Source organism: Chiloscyllium plagiosum, chromosome 12 (assembly GCF_004010195.1).
Source record: "Chiloscyllium plagiosum isolate BGI_BamShark_2017 chromosome 12, ASM401019v2, whole genome shotgun sequence".
In the NCBI taxonomy this organism is placed as follows: Eukaryota; Metazoa; Chordata; class Chondrichthyes; order Orectolobiformes; family Hemiscylliidae; genus Chiloscyllium; species Chiloscyllium plagiosum.
In genome coordinates, this window is record NC_057721.1 from 17,471,904 (window position 1) to 17,497,011 (window position 25,108).

The 25,108-nt window shown below is 41.2% G+C and overlaps 1 protein-coding gene across 7 annotated transcripts in view; it reads right to left on the bottom strand.

Moving 5' to 3' along the window:
- frmpd4 (FERM and PDZ domain containing 4) overlaps positions 1-25,108 on the bottom strand; it is a 765,355-nt gene that overhangs the window by 300,906 nt on the left and 439,341 nt on the right. For all 7 annotated transcript variants that reach the window (XM_043700607.1, XM_043700601.1, XM_043700602.1 and 4 more), the window contains exon 2: positions 8,303-8,419. In XM_043700607.1, the coding sequence (XP_043556542.1) occupies positions 8,303-8,419 (117 nt within the window). The remainder of the gene's footprint in view (positions 1-8,302; positions 8,420-25,108) is intronic.

The following is a 25,108-nucleotide window of genomic DNA, read 5'->3' on the forward strand; positions in this document are numbered from 1 at the left end:
GTCTTCCGGCACCTCACCTGTGACTATCGATGATACAAATATCTCAGCAAGAGGCCCAGCAATCACTTCTCTATCTTCCCACAGAGTTCTAGGATACACCTGATCAGGTCCTGGGGATTTATTCACTTTTATGCGTTTCAAGACATCCAGCACTTCCTCCTCTGTAATATGGACATTTTGCAAGATGTCACCATCTATTTCCCTACAGTCTATCTCTTTTGTATCCATTTCCACAGTAAATATTGATGCAAAATACTCATTTAGTATGTCCCCCATTTTCTGTGGCTCCACACAAAGGCCGTTTTGCTGATCTTTGAGGGGCCCTATTCTCTCCCTAGTTACCCTTTTGTCCTTAATGTATTTGTAAAAACTCTTTGGATTCTCCTTAATTCTATTTGCCAAAGCTATCTCATGTCCCCTTTTTTGCCCTCCTGATCTCCCTCTTAAGTGTACACCTACTTCCTTTATACTCTTCTAAGGATCCACTCGATCTATCCTGTCTATACCTTACATATGCTTCTTTAGTCATCCAGCATTCCCTATACCTACCAGCCTTCCCTTTCACCCTGACAGGAATATATTCTCGTTCTCTCATTTCTGAAGGCTTCCCACTTTTCAGCCATCCATTTACCTGCGAGCATCTGCTCCCAATCAGCTTTCGAAAGTTCTTGCATAATACCTTCAAATTTAAGAATCCTAATACTTAAAACTATTTTCCAGTTCTCCAAAGGAAAAGTATAAAGTGAAGCAACAAAGACAACAATAGATAGTGTAACTCATCCCTAACAGTGGATGAAGTGACAGTTGACAGAGAATCTCCAATTCAATCAAGCTTCTGTGCAAAAACCATCAACAGATAAAATCAGCAATTTTTAGGACAGTTCATTGATGGTTAAAAAATGGATTGACATATTTTATCTTTTCTGCTTAAGGAATAGAGACTGTGATCAAACAAAACATCCGACCTCATCTCAAAGATTTGTTCTAAATCCAAACCACTAATAAACAAATCGCCTTTCCACAACTCAAAGCAAATTTAATTATCTTGTTGCATTCTTTATGTTTTGTTCATGTTTTATATTTTTTGTATATACATAGTTATAGTTTTGTATGTGTCTATATATATGTGTGCATGTGTGCATAGTTACACCTACTGACCTAAAAATGGACCCCACTACCAGGGATATATCTCCCTCCCCACCCTTATCCGCTTTCCGTAAAGACCGTTCCCTCCACGACTATCTGGTCCCTAAGAACCCACCCTCCCCTCCTGGCACCTTCCCCTGCCACCGCAGGAATTGCAAAACCTGCGCCCACACCTTCCCCCTCAGCACCATCTAAGGTCCCACAGGAGCCTTCCACATCCATCAAAGTTTCACCTGCACTTCCACATATGTCAGTTACTGTATCCATTGCTCCCGATGCAGTCTCCTCCGCATTGGGGAGACCGGACGCCTTCTCGCAGAGCGTTTCAGAGAACATCTCCGGGACACTCGCACCAATCAACCCCACTGCCCCGTGGCCGAAAATTTCAACTCCCCCTCTGCCGAGGACATGCAGGTCCTGAGCCTCCTCCATCACCACTCCCTCCCTCGCCTGGAGGAAGACCGCCTCATCTGCTGCCTCAGAACCCTTCAACCCCAGTGCATCAATCTGGACTTCACCAGCTTCCTTATTTCCCCTCCCCACATCCTACCCCAGTTCCAACCTTCCAGCTCAGCACCATCCTCATGACCTGCCCCATCTGTCAATCTTCCTTCCCACCTATCCACTTCATCCTCCACTTTGACCTATCACCTTCACTCCCACCTTCATCCACCTATTGCACTCTCAGTGAAACATTGATTTTCTTGCTCCTCGGATGCTGCCTGACCTGCTGTGCTTTTCCAACACCACTCTAATATATATAGTTTTATACATATAAGAAGGAAATATAAATATAGAGGCAAGGAGATCAAAAGATGGCATCCCTGAATTTAGGGTGCTGGCAGCTGGAGCCGCAGCTACCCCACCCCCCCCCCGCCCCAAAAATTGGAGCAATTAAAATCTGGAATGTCCAAAGGTCGAAACGGGGGGAAGGACACAGAACATGGAATGCTGCAGGAGTGGAGGAAGTTACATATTTGGGGGAAGATGACGTTATGGAGAGATTTTAAAGCAGTGAAGAGCATTTTAAATTTAAGGTACAGGTATCCCCCGCTTTTCAAATATTCACTTTACGCCAATTCACTTTTATGAAAGTGAATTAATACCTGTTTTTTGCTAATTGAAAGAGGATTTTCGCTTTTACAAAAATGTGGGCACAGCAAGAGTAGCGCCACCAAGTGCCTTCCCCTGGAACTACACCCACCATCTCAGCATCAAGCTGCCATGGCTTTGAACTGTGTCTGAGAGCATCTATGCTGTATCTCGATTTATTTTGTGCGTCGGTTAGCAAGATCAATCCTAAGGTATCCTGTACCTCCCACCATCCCAACCTCCATTTCGGCTTACAAACTGTTTCATAGGAACGCTCTTCTTTTGGATTGCGGGGGACACCTGTATTGCTTAGCAGGAAGCAAACCGAGACAGGAGCACAGGAGATGATGGACAAATGGGACGTTGTGCAAGTGTAGAGAGGGGCAACCCAGCAAACAACCAATGCCAGACTGATTGATTAGCTACCACTGCTTCCGGCTGGGAGCATTTCCTAAAATCCTAGAGGCCTCACTTCCAGAGAAGTAGGCGAGATCTTTAAGCCGCATCATAGGTCATTGTTTTGAAAATTAATTGAAAGTTAAAATTGCGGTCAAAGTATCTCATCAAACCCAAAATAAACTGACTGCAAAATAACTCATCAGTAATTGCTGGTTACTATCTTGGGTGTAAAGTCCCAGGATGTGAGAGAATGGGAGGAAAAGCAACTGGGACACTGCTACTTCTTTCTGTTCAACTTGGTTGCCATATATGAAATGATGCCTGTCAGTAACTGCATGCATGCATTTGCATTTTTAAAAGTTGTTTAATTGAGCCAACGTGAGGAGGTATTGATTTAATTCTGTGGCATCTCTCGAGAGGAGTAAGTTGTACCACACCAACAGAAAGAATGCTCCCAGTGCCAACTCAGAGTGCCACAACCTGCGAACCACTTACTAATTTATTGGATACTAACACGACCTGCATTATCACTCCCATCTGTTAGGTATGAATATGGATAAGTGACTCTATTTAGCTGCTAATTTCATTCTCAAGTGCTTGTTCATAACAATTATATAATTGCAAAAGTTTTAATTACTAATTTGCATGGTGAAAATCAAACCGATTTCCATTGACCAAGTAGATATAGATAATATTTAAATATTACAATAGTTCTTTATTTATTAATTAAGCATTTATGCAAGACGTATTCAGTTAAGATCGCAAATTGGTTTTCAATAAGGTCAGCCTGACAAATGATTTAGTTGCAGAGGCTTCTTGGGCTGCCGCAAGACACGCAACTGCTCAGGAATTCTGGTCATATATTGGGAAGAGTCCCTTCTGAAATGCAAATGGTTTCACGCTGTTATTACCATGACTCACTGCTGACTTGTAGACAAAAATAACAAAAGTCAAACACCAGAGTTAATTTGAGCTGCAAACGTTCAAAAATGTGTAATTGGCGTAAAAGCATATCAATGCTTTAGGCTTAAGGATGAAATTATTCAGTTTACAAAAATGACGACAATGAAAAAGCTCTCAGATTTTCTGCTTGCACTTAGTTGAAACACATTAGTGGTCAAGGGGCAAGAGAAGATGATTTGACCATTCTACGCCATTATTCCACACACCACATTTGATCTTCTCTGTCATGGCCTCTACCCGAACAAAAAAGATAAAATGCTTGCTAAGTTTTTCCAGAGGTCTTAGTTGCCAACAATAAAGTTGGAACAAACAATTCCAAGCACAAACACTTCAGAATTACAATTCAGAAGAGTTCAAAGCACCAAATTCCAGGCATGTCAATATAGTCATTGCAGGAAGCAATGTCAACTTATGTCATTGAAGTGATTCCGAGGGAAGATATGAATGGTCTCTCTGGGTGGAAAATGCAATTTTCAAGTTGAAATGATGGAGGAAGTATTTTATCTGCACAGGCTTTTCTTCTCTTCTGCAAGAAAGATTCACCATGGTGGCATCAGCCAGTGAAGGGTAATAAAAATCAAAATGATACATCCTCTGACATGTCTAATTGCTCACTTCACTGCTTCTGTTATTTCATAAGAATTTTGAATGTAAATGCTGAGGCTGGTCATTGATTGTACTTCAACATGACAGAGAATTACGTCCTTGATTGAAGCCTTTTCCATTGTTGTATTAAATTTAGGGACCAGAGTACCATTTTGAAAAATAGTGTAACAAATTGAAAGAAGGTTGATTGTATGTTCAGTTACAGAATAAGTACAAGGAGTGTTGAAAATTGAGTCATGGGGGATGTTTCACATCTAATTTATTCTGTTCATGATTTTTCAGCTGGCTTGAATGCATGAGAAAATATTTAACCAAAGTTGACATGAGTTCTTGGCTTTTACATGAGACATTGCTTTTGACTTTTAGATCTCATTTTGAATGGGCACATGAGAAATTCCAGATAAAAATGGAAAGTGAAAGTAGCTTCGGACTATTCTTTTTAGCATTGGATGAAAGATTTTTCCAAATTTCTGAATGTTGTTTATGTCCATTTAGGAATTTTCTTGCAGGAGCGAATGTCTGTGTACTTGTTATATTATATTTGCTTTTACAAACTTTGATTTTAAAATGTGTGCAATTGGTAGCGTATTTGTAGCAAAAGTAGGAAGACAGATTATTATTTGAATGGCTATAAACTGGGAGAAGGGAATATTCACCAAGACTTCTGTGTCTTCATTAACCAGTCACTGAAAGTAAGTGCGCAGGGGCAGCAGGCAGTAATGAAAAGAACTGTATGTTGGCCCTTGTCGCAAAAGGATTTGAGTACAGCAACAAGGACATCTTACTGTAATTATACAGGGCCTTGGTAAAGCCACACTGTGTGCAGTTTTGGTCTCCTTATCTGAGGAGGAGAGATTGAGCTACTTATTGCAGCTTAGAAGAATGAGCAGGAATCTCACAGAAACCTACAGAATTCTAATGAGATTAGATAGATTAGATGCAGCCCAGAAACACAGGTCATAAAAATAAGGGGTAAATGTTTTAGGACTTAGATGAGGAGAAATGTCTACACACAGACAGTGGTGAGTCTGTGGAATTCATCATTACAGAAAGTGGTTGAGGACAAAACACTGTGTTTTTGAGGAGGAGGTAGATATAATTTTTATGGCTGAAGGGATCAGGGGTATGGGGGAGGGGAGGTATTAGGATATCGAGCTCAATGATCAGCCATGATCATAATGAAGGGCACAGCAGGCTCAAGGTGTTGAATGGTCCATTCCTGCCCCTGTTTTCTATGTTCCTATGAGTGCAGCCACAACAACAGAGTGAAAGCTCAAACCAGTGAAATGAGATTAGAGTAGGCAGTAATTGTAAAGCTAATGATGACATTCGGTTCATTGGCCTGAAAGGCATCCTTCTGTTTTTTGTTCAAAAAAATCTATTACACTTGCTATGGAATCCATATTGAATATGTAGTATATATTATTTTTTGTATTAACAACATATTGATGGTTATTAACAGGCGGGAGGTATAACCTTCCAAGTGTCTTGATTCATTGTAGTACGTATTGTTGAATTATATAAATTAGAATATCTTAAAATCATCATTTGTGTAGTAACCAAACAAATTTATAGCAATTAACCTGTACAAAGATTTTTTTTCAAAACTATTAGTTAAAAAACAACATTCTGTCCCTAACGCAATTTTAAAAATTGAAACTGTGAACATCATAGAAATGGCTCTCTGACTGACAAGTTACCCAATTATAGCCAAGGTAAGAAACCATCTCTTCTAATAATGGAGTCCTTTAAAACTTCAAACCTGAGGGCATACCCAAAGTGTAAACAGAGCAACATAAATTTGCTAATTGAACCTTGAAGGAAGCTTAGTCAGATAGAGTACAAAACAGTCAATTCATATTTGAAGTGAACAAACAGTTCTTAAGAAGGGTCACTGAACTTGAATCATTAACACTACTTTCTCCCCATTGATGCTGCCCTCAGATCTGCTGGGTTTCTCCAGAAATTTCTGTTTTTGTTTCTAATCACACTGTGGTAGGCCAACGATTGCTCAGTCAAAGGGATAAGACATCCTGAAGAACACTTGATCTCTGTTTTTCCCTGAACATCGGAGATGGAGAGGGGTGGGCTAAATGACACCTGATGTCTCAATGGTTAGCCAACTCTTGTCAATGGCCCATTAGGACAAAGACCCATGTCAGAATCACCCTCTTTACCCAAAAGTGGCACAAAAGACCTTAAGGTCAAGTCAAGTTGTAAAGCCACCAGGACATGAACAGGCCTGGCCCTGGAAGAGGAGCAAACAGTAGCAGTCACATGATAAGAGTATTTGGGATCAAGAGGAAACTCCAAACAGTCGAACTAAGGGCTACCAAATTGCTGGTCTTCTTTCAAAACTCCAAACTAGTGAGCATCAACTTGAGCCAAAACAGCACAAGTAATGTACTTCTCATTTGGTAATGTAAGCTCCAACTAAAGCACATATGGTGCTATCAAACCTAAAAACATACTTATAGCCGATGTTAGCCAAAAGACATTCAACATATACAGTACCATCATTACTTTAATTTTGTGTCATCGTGGTCCAGTGTTTACACAGCAGTCTATGAAATGAAAACTGTGCTCCATAACAATAACCTCACAAAGTAACCTCAGCTGGTTAAAACAACTCAAACAAAAACACACTAAACTAGATAGGACAGCAGACTTTACTTCCTTCTTAATGGCTTTTCTTAAATCACATTCATTCATATTAGTGCATGCTCTCAAACAATTTCTTTTTCAAGAAATCAAAATCTAGGTAAAGACCCAAGAGTCATAATACAGCACATGGCTCAGATTGAAATGAAGAAGACAAGACAAATCAAAAATTAATTATCAGGTGTCACCAAGGGTTTTAAAAGGCAGATGATAAAATTAAGTGAAGCCTGAGGAAGCTGAAGAGTTTTATGGTGTGAGGGTTCTGGGAGAAAATAGAGAGGGATGACAGAAATTGAGGAAGCTGTACAAATGGGATGATATAAAAATTTAGTGGAAGGAAAGATGGGTGGTGCAATAACTATCCCAGTTGATAAAATAGTGAAAAAGGATGCAAAGAACAAAGATTAACTAATCTTTGCAGGTGACAAAATAACACCATTGAAACTAAAATGAATTCCCTCCTAATGTTCCCGAAAGCAAATTTCAAATTCTGACAAAGATTTCCTGTTCATTGTTCTCCTGGGCCATGACGTAGCCAATGGTTTACAACACATTTGGCCCATGATAGAAAGAATACAATCTATACTTGTCTGCAAATCACATCAAAATATTACATGATAAACTGGAAATCACTGCCTGTTAATTATTATTAGGAATATAAAACATATTTGCCACTTTTTCTTTTGTAAAATGAAATGGCTGCAATAGGAATTTTGTCCTTGATGGTTCCCTACGGGAGGAGAAATTTAATTGAGCACTAGAACAGTTTTAATATTGCTGTGGCAGTTTCATAGCTCAGTTGGCCGATGGTTGGTCTGTGATGCACAGTGATGTCAACAGCACAGTTTGATTCCCTCACTGGCTGATGCCACCATGAAGCCCTGTCTCCTTGACCTCACTCCTTACCTGAAGTGAGGTCATCCTCAGTTTAAACTCAGCATCAGTTGTCTTTCTCGAATGAGAGCGTGGCCTTATGGTCCTTTGGAACTTTGGCAACTGGTCCTAAATCATAAGACAGGAGTTGCAAAGGACTTCTTTCTTATAAATTTAGATTTACATTTGAGAAGGTTTTAGAGAGGCCACTTAACAAACTGACTGTCTAGTCCAAAATCTAATCAGTGGAAACCTTGCATTATTCTGGAATTGTTGCGTTATACTCCATATCATTGAGATATAGTGGCTGAATACTGGACAACTGTAACTAAATTCACAGAAACTTTATTTTCCCCCATACTCTGTGACTGCAACTCAGGCATATATTAAAAATACAAAGCTGGAATGTTTAACAGCTTTTCTTTGTATCTCAATTTTCAATGATGGTGTCTGTATTACACATTGGAATTACATCAAAATTAGCACCAGCCTATAGTTTAATTACAGTTTTGTGTAAAGCATGAAGGAGTGGATTAAAAAGAAATCCAACTTTGGAACCTACTTGATGTAGCAATCTCTACCGTCCTTTGTGGTTGCCATCTCCCATCCATAGGGGAGCCCCTGAGAACAGTTCCAGTTCGGTGGAGAAGGTAACCAGCCAGAAGACTTGGTTCTGTGGCTAGAAATAAGAAAGTTAATCGATTAAGTTAAATGTTTAAGTACCCATTTTCTTTACTGTTAATTTCACCCCCCAGCAGCCACAAGAAAGGTTAATGAAGGATGTAGCGTAATGAAGCACCAGGAGTTATTGCTTGCTAACATTGTTTACTAAACAGAGTAATTCACCTTGTATTTTTGGAGGACCATCATCTATGACTAATGGTAGCACACATTCACTGAGCCATAAAAATGCTTGTTATACACACGCCCTGATTCCCAAGTTGATCCAAATACAGAAGCATTGTAAGAGCAGAATTAATCACAAATTTTTCCTAAATTACCCGTGACTACATTTCAAAACTATTTGATTGGTTGTTAAGTGCTTTGGAACATTCTGAAATCATAAAGGCATTGCATAAATACAAGTTATTATTTTTCTTCCTTTAAGCATGGAAATATTCTCTAATTTGTGGCAAGTTCAATTACACTTAATGTTTTCATGATATATACCATAATTGAACAAATACAATTTCAACAACTTTTCTAACAATGCCTCATTTTCTCTTTACAAGAGCCTTTATTATTGTGATCCAAATGGCTACATTAACTTCTTTATTATTCCCTTACTTAAAAAGCATAATTTCACATCTCTCAAACATAATGGAATTCAACACATTAGTCTAATAGGATTAAAATGTTTCATTGGAATTATATGCACAGTTAAGGATAATTATTATGCTTGCTTTCAAGTTCACAAACCATTACATGTAATAAATCAAGCCCTCTTTTATTATTCCTTTGTGTCATTTTATTGGACTTTATCGCAATGTTAGCATCAATCTCGTGTCCAACTCCAAACCTATTTACAAGGGTCTAGTTTGTTTTCATTGGATTTATTGTAATGTTTACACAGCTACTAAGATTAAAAAGATATAGAAACATCTGGACAGATAAGAGAATAGATAAATGAATGAAAGAATGGATGGGTTTCCCCATTGATGAATTGGCACATCTACTAGTTGGCTTCGAACAGAGCTCCACATGCCAGAATGCTCAGAATTTGAACACTACTTCACAGTGTGTTACCTTAGCTCAGATAGAATAGTGGCAGAATGTCATATCTTTGCATTTCTGAAAGAAAATAAATTCAGCAAAAGCTCCCAGTCCAAAACAATTCTTAGTAGATTTTGCTACAAAACCTGTATGTATGGACTTTAAGGGGAATGAGATCAGCTGCTCCTGGATATATTTCACAGTTGAATCTCCTGCTGACTGTCTGGGACCATTTATAAATAAAACATGCCCTTTAGCCAAAGTGCCAGACCTGAACTGGTATCCATGTCCAGGGCCTGACAACAACCTGAAGTAAAATTGAAATTGAAAGATCATAACAAAAATGGCAAAGTCTTCAGGAAATTAATATTCTGAATTGAAGCACCAGCGTACTTTGAATCCATCTTGGAAAGATGGTGTTTCTTTAAGTCGTTATGTGCTGAAACAGTTGCTCCATTTTAAATTCTTTTTGTGAGTAACATATCTGATATTGGTTGTTCCTGTTCAGATTTCTTGTGAAAATGACTTGATGAGATTTTCCTTAAGCTGCTGACAATCTCTCAAGACTCCACCACATCAGTTCACATTTCTCAGAATTACCAATTAATCTTAGTCACGATGAAGCTGTTTTGGAGAACATGTCGGATTACCTCCTGTTATTTCAGATAATTAAAAAAAAACATATTATTAGATAATAAGCATTGGAACAGAATAAATTATTCAGCCTCTTCAGTCTGTTTTGCCATTCAATCCAATGATGATTGATCTGTCCTTTTTTTTACCCTCGATTGATTAACTTTGGTTCTATTTCCTTTCGGTGTTCTTCTTCTATGATGTTGTGATGAGAATGCACACTTCATAAATTATGAGAACTTGGAACAAAGGGTAGTACAGACTTATTGGCCCAATAAGTCTGTGCCCACCATGATGTCATTCTAAACTAATCCCACCTGCCTGAACATAGTCCATATCCCTCTATCCCCTGCCTCTTCATGTATCTGATATATTGATGGGATATCTAAGAGTTGTATATATTCCAGAATAGCTGACACTTTACAAAACCTACACTAAGCGGATTAAGACCATAGCATAAAAAGACAGATTATGCATGATGCTAAATTCTGAACAGTTTGCCTGGTTCAGATTAATGCTCCGCACAAACACTACTAATTCCAGTTGAGCACTCTCTGCTAAATCTGCAGCATATTGAATTCTCAATATTTTATGGCATATAAATTGAGCCATCAAGCACTCTCTTCCAGGCAGATTAAGTCCCCAATATAATAGGCAGGACATGTGCACATTTACAATCACTAAGCATCTCAGTTTTCCAATGTCTTGGCTCGAAATTGTTTATCTAAATTGCTGGATATAGATTTAAGATTTTGCACTCTTATTCTCAATGGATATTAACTTTACACTGCCTTATCTACATGATTCATAACACACCATTCAAATCAGGAAAATGATATTGAAGTGCACCACCAAACCGCTGTGTTCCTTTTTGTGGTACCGAAGAGGAAATTATATCACGATTGAAGAAATTACTTTTCTTCACTGTCAAGCAAAAGAATGAAGTATTAAAGTTTACCACCAGAATGAAAATAAACTCCTTTTGAGTATATGTTGATAAATCCTAATACTTGACTGAAGATAATGCTGCCAAAGAACACAGTTTGTTCTGAAAGAGACTCTCTGCACCCAAAACATTAACTCTGCTTTCTCTCCACAGATGCTGTCAGACCTGCTGAATTTCTCCAGCTAAAGGTAACTTTTGTTGCAGTTTGTTCACATGTTGCTCAAACCTGCCTCTGCACCCAGAGTCCAGTAAGCCTCTCTTTTTTGATCTAAGACTTCTGCCAATGAATGACCTGGCCTTCCCAGCCATCAATATCTGCTGCAAGGTTCAGGACAATATAAGATAGCCAACTGCTAATAAGGATTGTTGCTGGCTAAATATATAACGAATAATCACTTGAAATTCCAATCACAAACTGCACAAGCAAAAGAAGTTCCCCATTGCTGGTTTGCTGACTTGTTCTTGCTGATGCTGTTTTGTTCTTCAGCAACCCATCTGCCTTGATTTCACAAACTAGTCAATACGGGCTATGCATCTTTCTAACTCGTGTTGCGTGAAGTGACAGAAGACACTGTGCACATCAATTGCTATTAATTATCTTGAGAATATAACATACTTTTCACATCTGGAACTTGTTGTTTTAACGAGTCCAGAACGTTATAAACATTACTACTGGGGCTTCATATAAATGACAGAAAAACATTAGTATATGCCTGAGCAAATTTCAAATGGGCTAAAGATGCAACTGAAGTAGAGCAGGTTTATGCAGAATTCACTTCTATTTCCGCAATGTGAGTTTAAGTCTAGTCTAGGGCAAAGAAATTAATGATCCCTTTTGCTTGTTTACTCAAAAAGAGCTAAAATCTTAATTCAGTTCCTGCTAGGTACACAACCAAAGTTTGACATCCAACAATCCTCATAAATCAGCAGTGATCTATTACATCAATCCAGAAATTGCTTTGAAATTGAATGCATTCATATCACTTTTCATTGGCAGTTACTTAATTGAAGCATCAATCTATTTATTTCAGCAGGTTAAAGCTTTAACTAAGATAGCAGACAAAAAGAATGTCATCTGAATGCACAAGAGTATTTTCACAACAGTACTTTCCAGGTTAAAATCTTATTTCACAAGACTAAGACAATAGTTGGTAAAGGATTATCTGTAAAGCTGCAGTGATGCATTGAAGACTGCTTCCCTGAGATTAAACAATATTGCTGGAACAGAAAGTTGTTTAATCCATGCTAGCACTGAGATGGGTATAAATATAACATTGAAGAAATGGGAGCAAGAGTAGATCATAACACCCTTGAGTCTACAGTACCATTTGGTGCAATCACAACTAATCTTTCTCCTCAGTTCTACTTTCCTGTATTTGTACCTAACACTTGATTCCCTGAAAGATCAAAAATATATCTACGCCAGCCTTAAATATACTCAGAGATGAAGCATTTCCAACATTTTGCGTTGCAGAACTCCCAAGGGTTGAATTTTCCTACTTTCGGGCTAAGTGTTACTTTCTGGGAATTTCATGGTGGGTGTCCTGACAAGATTCAAAACAACTTTTCTCAATGCCTTCCATTCCTCACCTTCCATCTCCTAGCAATCAGCCTCTTTGACGTCCTTCTCACGCAATCATGAGGCAGAGAAGGCAAAATTCCTGCTGCTGCCGGTTCTTCTAGCATACACGCTGCCAGTGATATATTCAAAACTAAGCTGAACACTTCCGATGCTACAAGTCAGATTCATATTTCTAAGAAACCAATATCTCAGAAAAGGGAGCTGGGAGTCTGTTTTCCAAGTAAGGACTTGGAGATCATGGTGGACAGAAGGGTGTTCGTTTACCTGGCAGAACAGCAGAGAAGGCAAGGGACCAAACCAAGCCAGTTTGGACACAGTTAGTGGCCTGTGTCAATGCTATTTCCAAGGTCAGACAGAAGTGCTGGAGAAAGGTTAGCAATCTGTTGCTAACACCCTTGCTCTGCTACCTCTCACTCATTCTAACCCATCCACTGCACACAAACCTCACCAACAGTCATGGACCACCAACTTCACTGTGTGCAGTAACTTCAGGCAAGCAGTATCTCCATTCATCACCTCTCACCCACCTCAACTACCACAACTACTAACCCTTTCTGCCCTATGGCTAAAAAGATATGCAATCAGTCGTGGCTGGCAGGCTCCGAGTAAGTACCAAGTCAGTGAGCACTACAAAATGAAGCTAAGAGCATCCTGCCGGATGGCTGTCACTACGTACAAAGTGACTGGGCAGGAGCATGCAAGTCAGTGGTGTCTTGAAACTCGAAAACGGAGTCCTGAAGGGTTCAAGTGGACTGTGAGTCAGTTTGAGATCAACCATGAGAATGTGACGAGGCTGGTGGTTTGCTAATGGACAGCCTGGTTCATGAATAGTGATGGATGCTGTGCATGAAGCACTCAAAGATATGTCAGTGATAGAGCATTAAAACTGCGTCGAGGAGAATTAAGCAGTGAGCTGTGTCCACCAGTATACTGCTCTGACTGGCAAGTAGGGAGCTGTTGCCTGCTTGTGAGAGGACGATTGTACGCTGCAGTGAAATATGGCAAAGTTAGCTAATAATGTGATGCAATTGCTTGGAAAGAAGGTATGTGAGGCTTATTTGTGAGATTAAATATTTGCCATTGAAAACTTAAAAGGAAATTGGAAACTTTTTTTTCTTGATGTTGAGATTCAGATTTTTCCAAACTTGTCATGTTTTCCAATATTCTTTACCATTGTTCAAGAGCTGGGAACATTCCACCCAAAATTCACAATCTTTCAGAGAAGCAATTTTTCACCATGGTCCTAAATGTTTAAAACCTTCTACATTCCCAATTCTTGGCCCCCATGTTCTAGGCTCCTCAGCCAGGAGAAACAGCCTCACAGTGTCTCTGCTATTAAGCACTTTCAGAATATTGTATGCTTGAGTGACATTACCTCACATTCTTCTAATATCCATTACAGCACTCAACCCAGGAAGCTTAGCTGTAACAAGTCTAGCTTCCCTTGTACCTGGAGACCAGAACTACTCAGAGCATTCTAGGTACGCTCTCACAATGCACGCAGGTGCAGGACTTCCTTACTGTTGTACTCCAATCCTTATGTAATATGTCATTTCCCTTATTGCTTGTTGTAAATGCTGACTAACTTCTGGCTTCCTTGTAAGAATACATTCAAATTCTTTGAAGGTCAACATTTGCAGGTTTAGCACCCTTGAAAAATAGTCTGCTTTTCTATTCTTGCCACCATCAGGAGAGATAATGACATGGTGGTATTATCAAGGGACTATTAATCCAGAGATCCAGGTAGTGTTCTGGGACCAAGGTTCAAACCAAGTTCCATCACAGCACATGGTGAAATTGGAATTCAATAAAAATCTGGAATTAAGAGTCTAGTGATGACCGTGAACCCATTGTTGGTTGTCGGGAAAAAAACGCATTTGGTTTACTAATATCCTTTAGGGAATGTCTCGGAATTTAGGAAAATCATATATAATGTATCCACTGTCTCTGCAGCTACCTGTTTTACAACCCGAGGAAGTTGTCCATCCAGACCTGGGGATAGGTTGGATTTTAGTCTGTTAAGCACCGTTAATACTCTTTTGCTGCTGGTAATTACTTAGTGGGTGTGAAAATCTTTGTGCCTCAGTACACACATTTCTCAAGTTCCTCTCTTCCCTACGACCACATACATTTTAATGGGTACTTGTTAGAATTGTCTTAATGAGACAGAATTTTAGAATGTGAAGAAGGCTGAAACTATCACTTTCAGCCTCTGCCAAAAACCTCACATTTTGCCAAACTTTCTCCACCCTTTCCTTGGCCGTTCAGGAAGGCTCTACCAAAATTGCATGTTCTATCAATGTTTTAACTCAAAGCTAAGCATTAAATTCTTCAAAACACTGCCAGCCACGTACTTTGACCTCTGCAATATTGTTTGCCTCCACTTCCATCGTGTCCCTAGTTTATTCAGGCTTTCGTACCCTCTCCACTCCATTCTCAGTGCCTTCTTTTTCTTTAGTTTCCAGTACATGCACTCGTTCCTTGAGCAAGGCCTATTCATATAACACTCTTAATCTGTGGACCCACACTGGGTGCACAATACATCAATTTGAAGAATGTTATCGATATCGACAAATCTCTCCATGGCTTTTGCCCATCATGCTTGGTGCTTCCTACATGTTCGGCTGCAGAACGTATGTGATTCAGGTTCATCTTGTGATTGCTTTTGTGAAGCTTATTAACACCACCATTATTTACACTATTACATCGCAGACTTATACACATAGGGCTGATCATACCAGAAATTGGCTAGATGTCAGTTTTGGAATATTTCATAGAGTTTCTCTCAACAAGGCCCAGGCAGTTTTCTCATACAATCTCCTCAAACAACGCCTCATTAACCATTTACCTTGATCTCACGGTGCTCACTCATCCTATTCTCCCAGTTGCCGGGTGCTCTCAGGATTCCTGGCACTAGCAACATATTTAACAATCTGCTTGATACTCAGTGAAGCACTGTCAATCCAGAGCTGCCCTGCATGGTCCCTCTACATTATTCTAGAGCTGGCAAATAAGGATAACTTGGTGTGCTACTTTGCAGGCCACAACACCTGATGCGCTCAGTAAGTGCAGAGGTCATCGTCTGGGTCAGTGCGGTTTCAGTACAGACAATGTAGTTAAAAGGTCAATGACCTCCTTCAATCTGGCAGGGTCAGTTCCACCATCTTGTATCTGTTCCCTCATACTCCCTCCACTCTGCCTCCACTTCCCACCAAGGCTTGCATTGTGCCACTCTCACCATGGTGCAACATCTTCCCTTAATTGCCGTTAGCCACCCGAACTCTCCGATCCACTTAACCCCACAAGGCCTCTGCAGTGCCTACTGACTCACTCAGGGCACCTCACCACCTTTACCCCACCTGCACTAACAGGTGTGCCATCCATTTTCATCTCATTCAAAGTCGCTCCCTTTCTCTCATTCCGGGAGACAATGGCCTTTTGCAGGGCTGAAACAACCAAGATGGATTTCGGGGCACCCAGCATTCCCTCCTCACTCTCGCTGAAGAGGGAAACTTGGCTCCCGCTGGTGAGCACTGCCACTGGTCCTGTACAGACAGTGAAACATCAGGTCCAGCAACCAAATAAGATACATTGACCACTGCTGTGCAACTCTCAATATCCTCGCAGGGAATGTGTTCTTAACAAGACAGAACTACTGTCCTTTGTTCGCAATGCACTCTCTCTAAGATATACATGAGTAGTATTAGTACGTTCTCCATATCAATAAGACCATGAGATATAGAAACAGAATTAAGCCATTCAGCCCATCGAGTCTGCTTCCTATTTGATCATGGCTAATACATTTCACAACCCCATTTTCCTGCCTTCTCTCCATAACCCAAGATCACTTGACCAATCAAGAACCTGTCTCTGTCTTAAATTCACTCAATGACTTGGCCTCCACAGCCCTCTGAGGCAATGGCTTTCACAGATTCACCACCTCTGGCTGTAGAAATTCCTCCTCATCTCAGTTCTATAGGGTCGTGCCCTTAGGTCCTAACCTCACCAACCAGTGGAAACATCTTCCCAACATCCACTCCATCCAGATCTCTCAGTAAGTTTCAATCAGATCACCACCTCATCCTTCTAAACTTCATTGAACAGACTCAGAGTCCTCAACCGCTCCTCATGTGACAAGTACTTCATTCTGGAATCTTCTTGTAAATCTCCTCTGGACAGTACAAACACATTCTTCCATAGATTCGGGGCCCAGAATAGCCCTAAAACACATCCCCTCCTCTACCTCCAATGAAGAGTGCACAGATGCCTCATTGGACGTACAGGTAAGGCCATGTTCGGCACCCTCCACCAGCTCAAATACTGACATCTCGGGAGCTGCGTCAACTCCATATTAGAGTTGGGAGCACTTGCACTGCCACATCTCTGCAGTTGGCCAAGATTAAAATCAAAATGGAGGACTGCCAGAGAACTGCTCACCCCCACGGTGTCGGCTATTTGTGACTTCATTCAAATTCTGAAGCAGACGCAGAAGCAGCAGATAAATCTGTCGGAGGCATTGGGTAACCTGATCCAAGGTTTGCAGGACCGGAGTAATTCTGTGGGTACCCTACTGCGTGTAGTGTAGGAATATGCGGCTGCCTGCGTAGACAGGTTGGTGGCTGTCATGGACAGCCAGGTCCATCTCTCTTTTCGTTTGCTGGCTATATGCACTGACATGCTGTAGCTATTGGTGCTCCCCAATGATAAGGTGATTTGGGGAGAGAGGGGCATTGACTTCACTCAAGGTGCCACTTCCTCACAAGAAGATAGAGCAGGACATAGATTGGGGAGACAGGAGAAGACTTTTCCCCTTGATGGTGGGGACCAGGGACACAGATTGAAGCTATGGGGCAGAGATTTAGAAGAGATATTCTTTTTCACCCAGTGGTGGTAGGAATCTGAAATGCTCTGCCTGTAAGGGTGCTCAAGGCACTACCACTTAAAAAAATCTTTAGACGTGCACTTACAAAGCCTAGGTACATAGGTCATTCTGCTGTAACGCGACACTGTGTTGGGTTAGATTAGATTGCTTACAGCGTGGAAACAGACCCTTCGGACCAACAAGTCCACACCGACCCTCCGAAGACCAACCCACTACCCCCCCCCCCCGGCTAATGCACCTAGCACTACGGGCAATTTAGCATGACCAATTCCTGACCTGCACATTTTTGGACTGTGGGAGGACACCGGAGCACCCAGAGGAAACCCACGCAGACACGGGGAGAATGTGTAAACTCCACACAGACAGTCACCTGAGGCTGGAATTGAACCTGGGACTCTGGTGCTGTGGGGCAGCAGTGCTAACCACTGAGCCACCGTGCTGCCCCTAAAAATTCATTCATGGGGTGTGGGCATCACTGGTTAGACCAACATTTATTGCTCATCCAATAAGATCCAAATTGATGTGAGTCTGGAGTCACATGTAGGCCAGACCAGGTAAGGATGGTAGATTTCCTTCCTTAATGACGTTGTGAAACAGATGGGTCTTCACCCAATAATTGAGTCATGATCATCATTAAACTCTTAACTCCAGATTATTTATTGAATACAGATTTTACCATCTGCTATGGTGGATTTGAGCCCATGCCCAGAACATTACCTGGATTAATAGTCTAGTGATAACACCATTGGGTTCCTCTGCAACCTCACGGTATAGAAAATCACACAATGAAAAACTGCGATAGAAGATCGCGCTGTAGAAAATCGCTAACAGAAAATTGCTATACCCGTTCAGCAGAAAGTTTGCATTATCCAAATAATGTCCACAATTCATCAATAGCTTTAAAGCCAATTCACGCTGACTAGCAGAACGACCTCTACAGGATGACTGACCAAATGCTGGAAAATGGGATTAGTGCAGTTAGGTGTTTTCTGTTGGACCAAAGGATCCTTTTCTGTGCTGCTATCTCTATGCGTCAGTGCAGGAAACACATATATGTCCCAAAAAGTCTCTCGGGTCATTCCAGAGGTGGCTGCCTTTCTCAGCTCCATCCCTCAGAGCTATGGGAAGTCAGTCCCGAAGAATACAACTTCTTCAGGGCTGGATATGCTCAACCCATTTGGGCCTCCAAGTCACAGGGCTGCCAGGATTGTTTGACTAATATTCCAAGACCATCACACACCAGTTGGGTGGGCTCTCTCCAGCCCAATTGCAGAACCCAGGAGTGTACTGGTGACACTTCATTTGGGACCTGGGAGTGTTCTGCCTATAGTCTGGCTTCTGGGCATACTAATGTTACCGTGCATAATATAAACACAGCTGACTGAGAAAAGAACTACACTGAGTCCATGATACAGAAATGGTGACTGAAGGTGAGATAAATAGTTCCTGTCTATTGGAATGTCATTTGCTGTGACTTAAAGATACAGGCCAGCCTGGTCTTGAATCTATGCCACTATATAACAAATCACGCTCATTTGCAATATTTTTGAGCATCGTATCCTCTCCAACATCCTGCAGTGATCAGATTCTGGTTTCCTGTGCACCTCCTAGTCTAATTTCATCATCCGCCAAACACTGTGGAATTCCTTCTTCGAAATGTTTTGCTTGTACACTTTGTTTGCATCACCCCACATTCCACTCCACTCCACCAACTCGAAACACACCTCCACCTTGAACAAATTATCGTCCAGTTGCACTAAACCTCCAGGAAAGACTTGGCAGCTACTTCTTTTCTGTGAAATGCCTTGGGATATTCTTGCAGGGTAGCTACATGAATGAAAAAGACTTTATGTTGTGCGAACGTTCAGGCTAAAGCAAATAATAGCATTATCAAGTGAAACAGCAATGTGAAGATAATTGAGAATACTAACACAAGTTAATCAGCTGCTGAAGTCTGAAATGTCATAATTAAAGAATGTAGTTGGAACGAAACAACCCTGAAATCATAGTGAAGCTGATTGAAGTATGATATCCTTGTTTATTACAGCTTTTAGTTTGCATTTTAATAATGGGAAAGTTCACACCTCAAGCAGCTCTGTATAATATGCACGGCATAAAAATTTGCCTTCATGCAAAGACCATAAAACATTTGCATGCCAACTGTGAAGCTAATGGCTAACCCTGATGATTAGGGCAAGAGGAAATAACTTGGCTTACTACTATTGCTGCTACATTCTTCATCACGTGGAAGAAAAACACAATGACCAAACATTTCTCTTTTCCAATTTTCTTCTCTCTGTATGGAGGAATTATGAGGAAAGTTTAAGCAGATTGGGACTCTACTCACTAGAGTTCCAAAGAATGAGAGGTGATCTCATTGAAACATCGCAGATTCTTAAGGGCTTCACAGAGTAAATTCTGAGAGGATGTTTTCTCTTCATGGGAGAGTCTGGGACCAGAGGGCACAGACTCAGAATAAAGGGGTGCCAATTTAAGACGGATGAGGAGGAATTCCTTCTCTCAGAGGGTTGTCAGTCATTGGAATTTCCTGGGAGAGACAGCCATGGGGGCATAACCTATTTGTAAATTTAAAGCTGAGGTAGATAGATTCTTGATTGGTCAAGAAATCAAGTGTTAAAAGAAAAGGGAAGGACAGTGAATGTGAGGAATGTCGGATCAACTATGATCCTAATGAATGACGGAGCAGGCTAGAGGGGTTGAAAGGCCTTTTCCTGTCCTTACCTCTTATGGTATTAAATTAACTGGCAAGTGATTTTCTATTCTGCCCAGATGCAGCAGCTATTAAAATTTTTAGTTCTGTGAATGGGACTTGTGAATAATTTTAAAATCAGTTGTTCACTCTGAAAAAGAATAACAATGTGTTAACTTATTCCTACTTCTGATTTTTGTATCCATTTATTAAGATAAAATTCATGTGGGAAATGAAGGGTTTCTCAAACTCAATGCTTGAAAAGGTAGTAGAACAGCAATGATTGCAACATTTAAGAAGCATTTAGATGAATACTGGAAAAACCAAAGCAATGAGTCAGAGCCTGGAAATGGGATTAGAATATTATTTCTGGGTCCCAAACTCTGCACCATCTCTGCATTCAGTGCTTGATGATCAGTGCTGACATGATAGGTCATAGAGGCTTTTCTGTGCTGTAAAACTTGCTGACTAAGATCACATATTAGAACATAGAACACAAAATATTACAGCGCAGGACAGGCCCTTTGGCCCTCAATGTTGCGCCGAACTGTGAAACCAATTTGAAGCCCATCTAATCTATACTATTCCATTCTCATCCAAATGTTTATCCAATGACCATTTAAACACCCTTAAACTTGGTGAATCTACTATGGTTGCATGTAGGGTGTTCCACGCCCCTACTCCTCTCTGAGTAAAGAAACTACCCCTGACATCTGTCCTATATCTATCACCCCTCAATTTAAAGCTATGTCCCCTCATGCTAGCCATCACCATCCGAGAAAAAAAGGTTCTCACTGTCCAAAATAACTAACCCTCTGATTATCTTAAATGTCCCAATTAAGTCACCTTTCAACCTTCTTCTCTCTAATGAAAATAATCTCAAATCCCTCAGCTTTTCCTCGTAAGACTGTCCCTTCATACCACGCAACATCCTGGGCGGCACAGTGGGACAGTGGTTAGCACTGCTGCCTCACAGCGCCAGAGACTCGGGTTCAATTCCCGCCTCAGGCAACTGTCTGTGTGGAGTTGGCACATTCTCCCCGTGTCTGCGTGGGTTTTCTCCGGGTGCTCTGGTTTCCTCCCACAGTCCAAAGATGTGCAGGTCAGGTGAATTGGCCATGCTAAATTGCCCATAGTGTTAGGTGAAAGGGTAAATGTAGGGGAATGGGTCTGGGTGGGTTGCTCTTCGGAGGGTCGGTGTGGACTTGTTGGACCGAAGGGCCTGTTTCCACACTGTAAGTAATCTAATATAAATCTCCCTTGAACCCTTTCCAAAGCTTCCACACTCTTCCTCACATTCCTCAAGCGGTGACCAGAACTGTACGCAATACAGTTGCCCAGTACTCTGCATTCCTGTTACTCCTTCCAAAGTGAATCACCTCACACTTTTCCACATTAAACTCCATTTGCCACCTCTCAGCCCAGCTCTGTAGCTTATCTATGTCCCTCTGTAACCTACAACATCCTTCGTCACTATCCACAACTCTACCGACCTTAGTGTCATCTGCAAATTTACTAACCTATCCTTCTACACCTTCATCCAGGTTATTTATAAAAATGACAGTGGACCCAAACAGATTCTTGCGGTACACCACTAATAACTGAACTCCAGGATGAATATTTTCCATCAACCACCACCTTCTTTCAACTCGCCAATTTCTGATCCAAATCATTAAATCACCCTCAATCCCATGCCTCCATATTTTGTGCAATAGCCTACGGTGGGGAACCTGATCAAATGCCTTACTGAAATCCATATACACCATATCAACCGCTATCCCCTCATCCAACTGTTTGGTCATCTTCTCAAAGAGCTCAATAATGTTTGTGATGTACGATCTACCCTTCACAAAACTGTGTTGACTATCCCTAATCAACTTATTCATTTCTAAATGATTATAAATCCTATCTCTTATAACCCTTTCCAACAACTGAAGTAAGGCTCACAGGACTATAATTTCCAGGCTTGTCTCTACTCCTCTTCTTGAACAAGGGAACAACATTTGCTATCCTCCAGTCTTCTGGTACTATTCCTGTGATAATGATGACATAAATATCAAAGCCAAAGGCTCCACAATCTTCTCCCTGGCTTCCCAGATGAGTTCTCAAATGTCCTTTTTGCAACCGTACTACTGTCCTTGACTAACAACACCCACACCACCTCCTCTTTTACTATTTTCTCTGTTCTTACTGAAACATCTAAATCCCAGAACCTGCAATAACCATTCCTGTCCGTGCTCTACCCATGTCTCTGAAATGACCACAACATTGAAATCCCATGTACCAACCCACGCTGCAAGTTCACCCACCTTATTCCGGATGCTCCTGGCATTGAAGTAGACATACTTTAAACCAACATCTTGTCTGCCAGTGCCCTCTTGTGACGTTGAAACTTTAGTTCTGACCTCACTACTCTCAACCTCCTGTATACTCGAACTACAATTTAGGTTCCCATCCGCCTGCTGAATTAGTTTAAACCCACCTAAAGAGCATTAGCAAATTTCCACCCCAGGATATTGATACACCTCTGGTGAATCAGCTGAAGATCATCCTGTTTGTAGAGGCTCCACCTGCACCAGAAAGATCCCCAATTATCCAGGAATCCAAAACCCTCCCTGCTGCATCAAGCCTGTAGCCACGTGTTCAACTCCTCTCTCTCTCTATTCTTTGTCTCGCTAGCATGAGGCACGGGCAACAAACCAGAGATACCAACTCTGTTTGTTCTAGCTCTAAGCTTCCACCCTAGCTCCCTGAATTTCTGCCTTAAATCCTCAACTCTCTTCCTATGTCATAGGTACCTATGTGAATCACAACTTGGGGCTGCTCCCCTTCCCTCTCAAGGATCCCGAAAACACGATCAGAGACATCACGCACCCTGGCACCTGGGTGGGGGGGGGGGAGCAACACACTAACAAGTTCCTCATTCCCAAGAATCTCCTATCTGTCCCTCTAACTATGGAGACCCCAATGATTAATGTTCTGCTCCTCTTCTGTCTTCCCTTCTGAGCAACAGGGACAGACTCTGTGCCAAAGACCTGTGCTCCACTGCTTACCCCTGGTAAGTCATTCCCCTCAACAGTATCCAAAACAGTACACTTGTTATTCTGGGGAACAGCCACAGGGGATCCCTGCACTGTCTGCTGGTTCCCTTTCTGTCTCCTGACCATAACCCATTTACCTTCTTCCTGTACCTGAGGTGTGACTACCTCCCTGTAACTTCTCTCAATAACCCCCTCCGCCTCCCGAATGATCCGAAGTCCATCCAGCTCTGGCTCCAGTTCCCTAATGCAGTTTTCAAGGAGCTGGAGTTGGGTGCCAGTGCTGAAATGGTGGCAGGGCCAATAGTTTTTGAGGTATCCAGGGCCTCCAACCATTTCCTGATATCACATGGAGTGAATCAAATTGGCTAAAGCCTGGTTAATGTGCAGATGGAGACCTCTGGAGTTCAAAATAGAAGGTCAGACCTCAAATTGTATGCCAGCTAGAATATAACTCCAGGAGGTCCCAGTGCATCAATACAAAACAATTCCAAGTATGCTTTGAGAAGATCCATAGTTGCTGCATTTTCTGGACTACAGTGACCTCATCTTCATCACATTGTAAATATTATTTTATTTAATATTGTTATAAAAAATGAACCATCCTCGCTTTCTCCATTCATACTGTTGGGGCATAATGCCATGAACAGCAAGCAGCCTCTGAAAGCCTACCCGAGGTGCTAGTCGAAGATAGTGGATCATGGTGGTTACATGAATAATCATGACTCTACTGAGATCCAAAGTCTGCATGCAAACTTTCCCTCAGAACTTCCTAGTGTCGATGGGATGAAAGAACATGGCTAATTTTCTTCCACCACTTCAATGTAGGGACACTGAAGGACAATTCAATGAAGGACCTGACTGAAATTAGTTAATTCAACACAAAAAACAGATTGAGCTCAAACTCAAGCTGATCTTTCTGTCCTAATAATACTCTACATGGTGTCAATATGATCTTCATAAGCTCGGAATTACATTGCATTTTCATCAGCATAATACCACCAAAAGGCCTGTGTGTGAATCTGGCTTTTACTATACATGCTGTAAAGTTATAACGGGAGAGGTGCTGTGGGTAATTAAAACACTAATTTTGAAGTGCTCAGTTATCAACTTTTTTTTTGCCATTCACAGGGTAAAAGTTAAAATAAAATAAATGCATGCGAAAGCTAAACACTGCATTCATTATTTTTTCATCACCCACTCTGTCAAAAATAATGTGGTTTCCAGTAACACAAACTATTCAGCTTATATTGCCCATTAGTCCAGGAACAGTTAGTTCTTAATGCAATAAATATTGCAACCACAGATTCTGCAATTCCTCCTTATCAGCTACTTCAGACCTGTTGATGATGTAGTAGTTTAACCACAGTAAATGGAAAATATATTGGCAGCTCTTGTTTGCAATCAAACGCTCAAATGTTCACTCAAAGTTAGTACACAATTTCACTGTGTCTCTGCTAGTTTTTGTTTGTGAGGGTATGGTTTAAGTTTGTTCAGAGCTACCCTGAATATATTCTACTTTACCTTTTCAGTTAAAAATGTCAAGGATTAAATGAATTGTCAGCCCCACATTACCAGAATTGGGACAGGTCAGCCTAATTTGATCAACAAGGAGAAAGTGAGGACTGCAGATGCTGGAGATCAGAGTCGAGAGTGTGGCGCTGAAAAAGCACAGCCGGTCAGGCAGCATCCGAGGAACAGGACAGTCGACATTTCGAGCATAAGCTCTTCACCAGGAATGGGGGTGGCCCGAAGGGGGCTCGGAGATAAATGGGAGGGGGTGGGGCTGATGGGAAGGTAGCTAGGAATGCGATAGGTGAATGAAGGTGGGGGGGTGTTGGCGATAGGTCAAAGGGGGAATGGA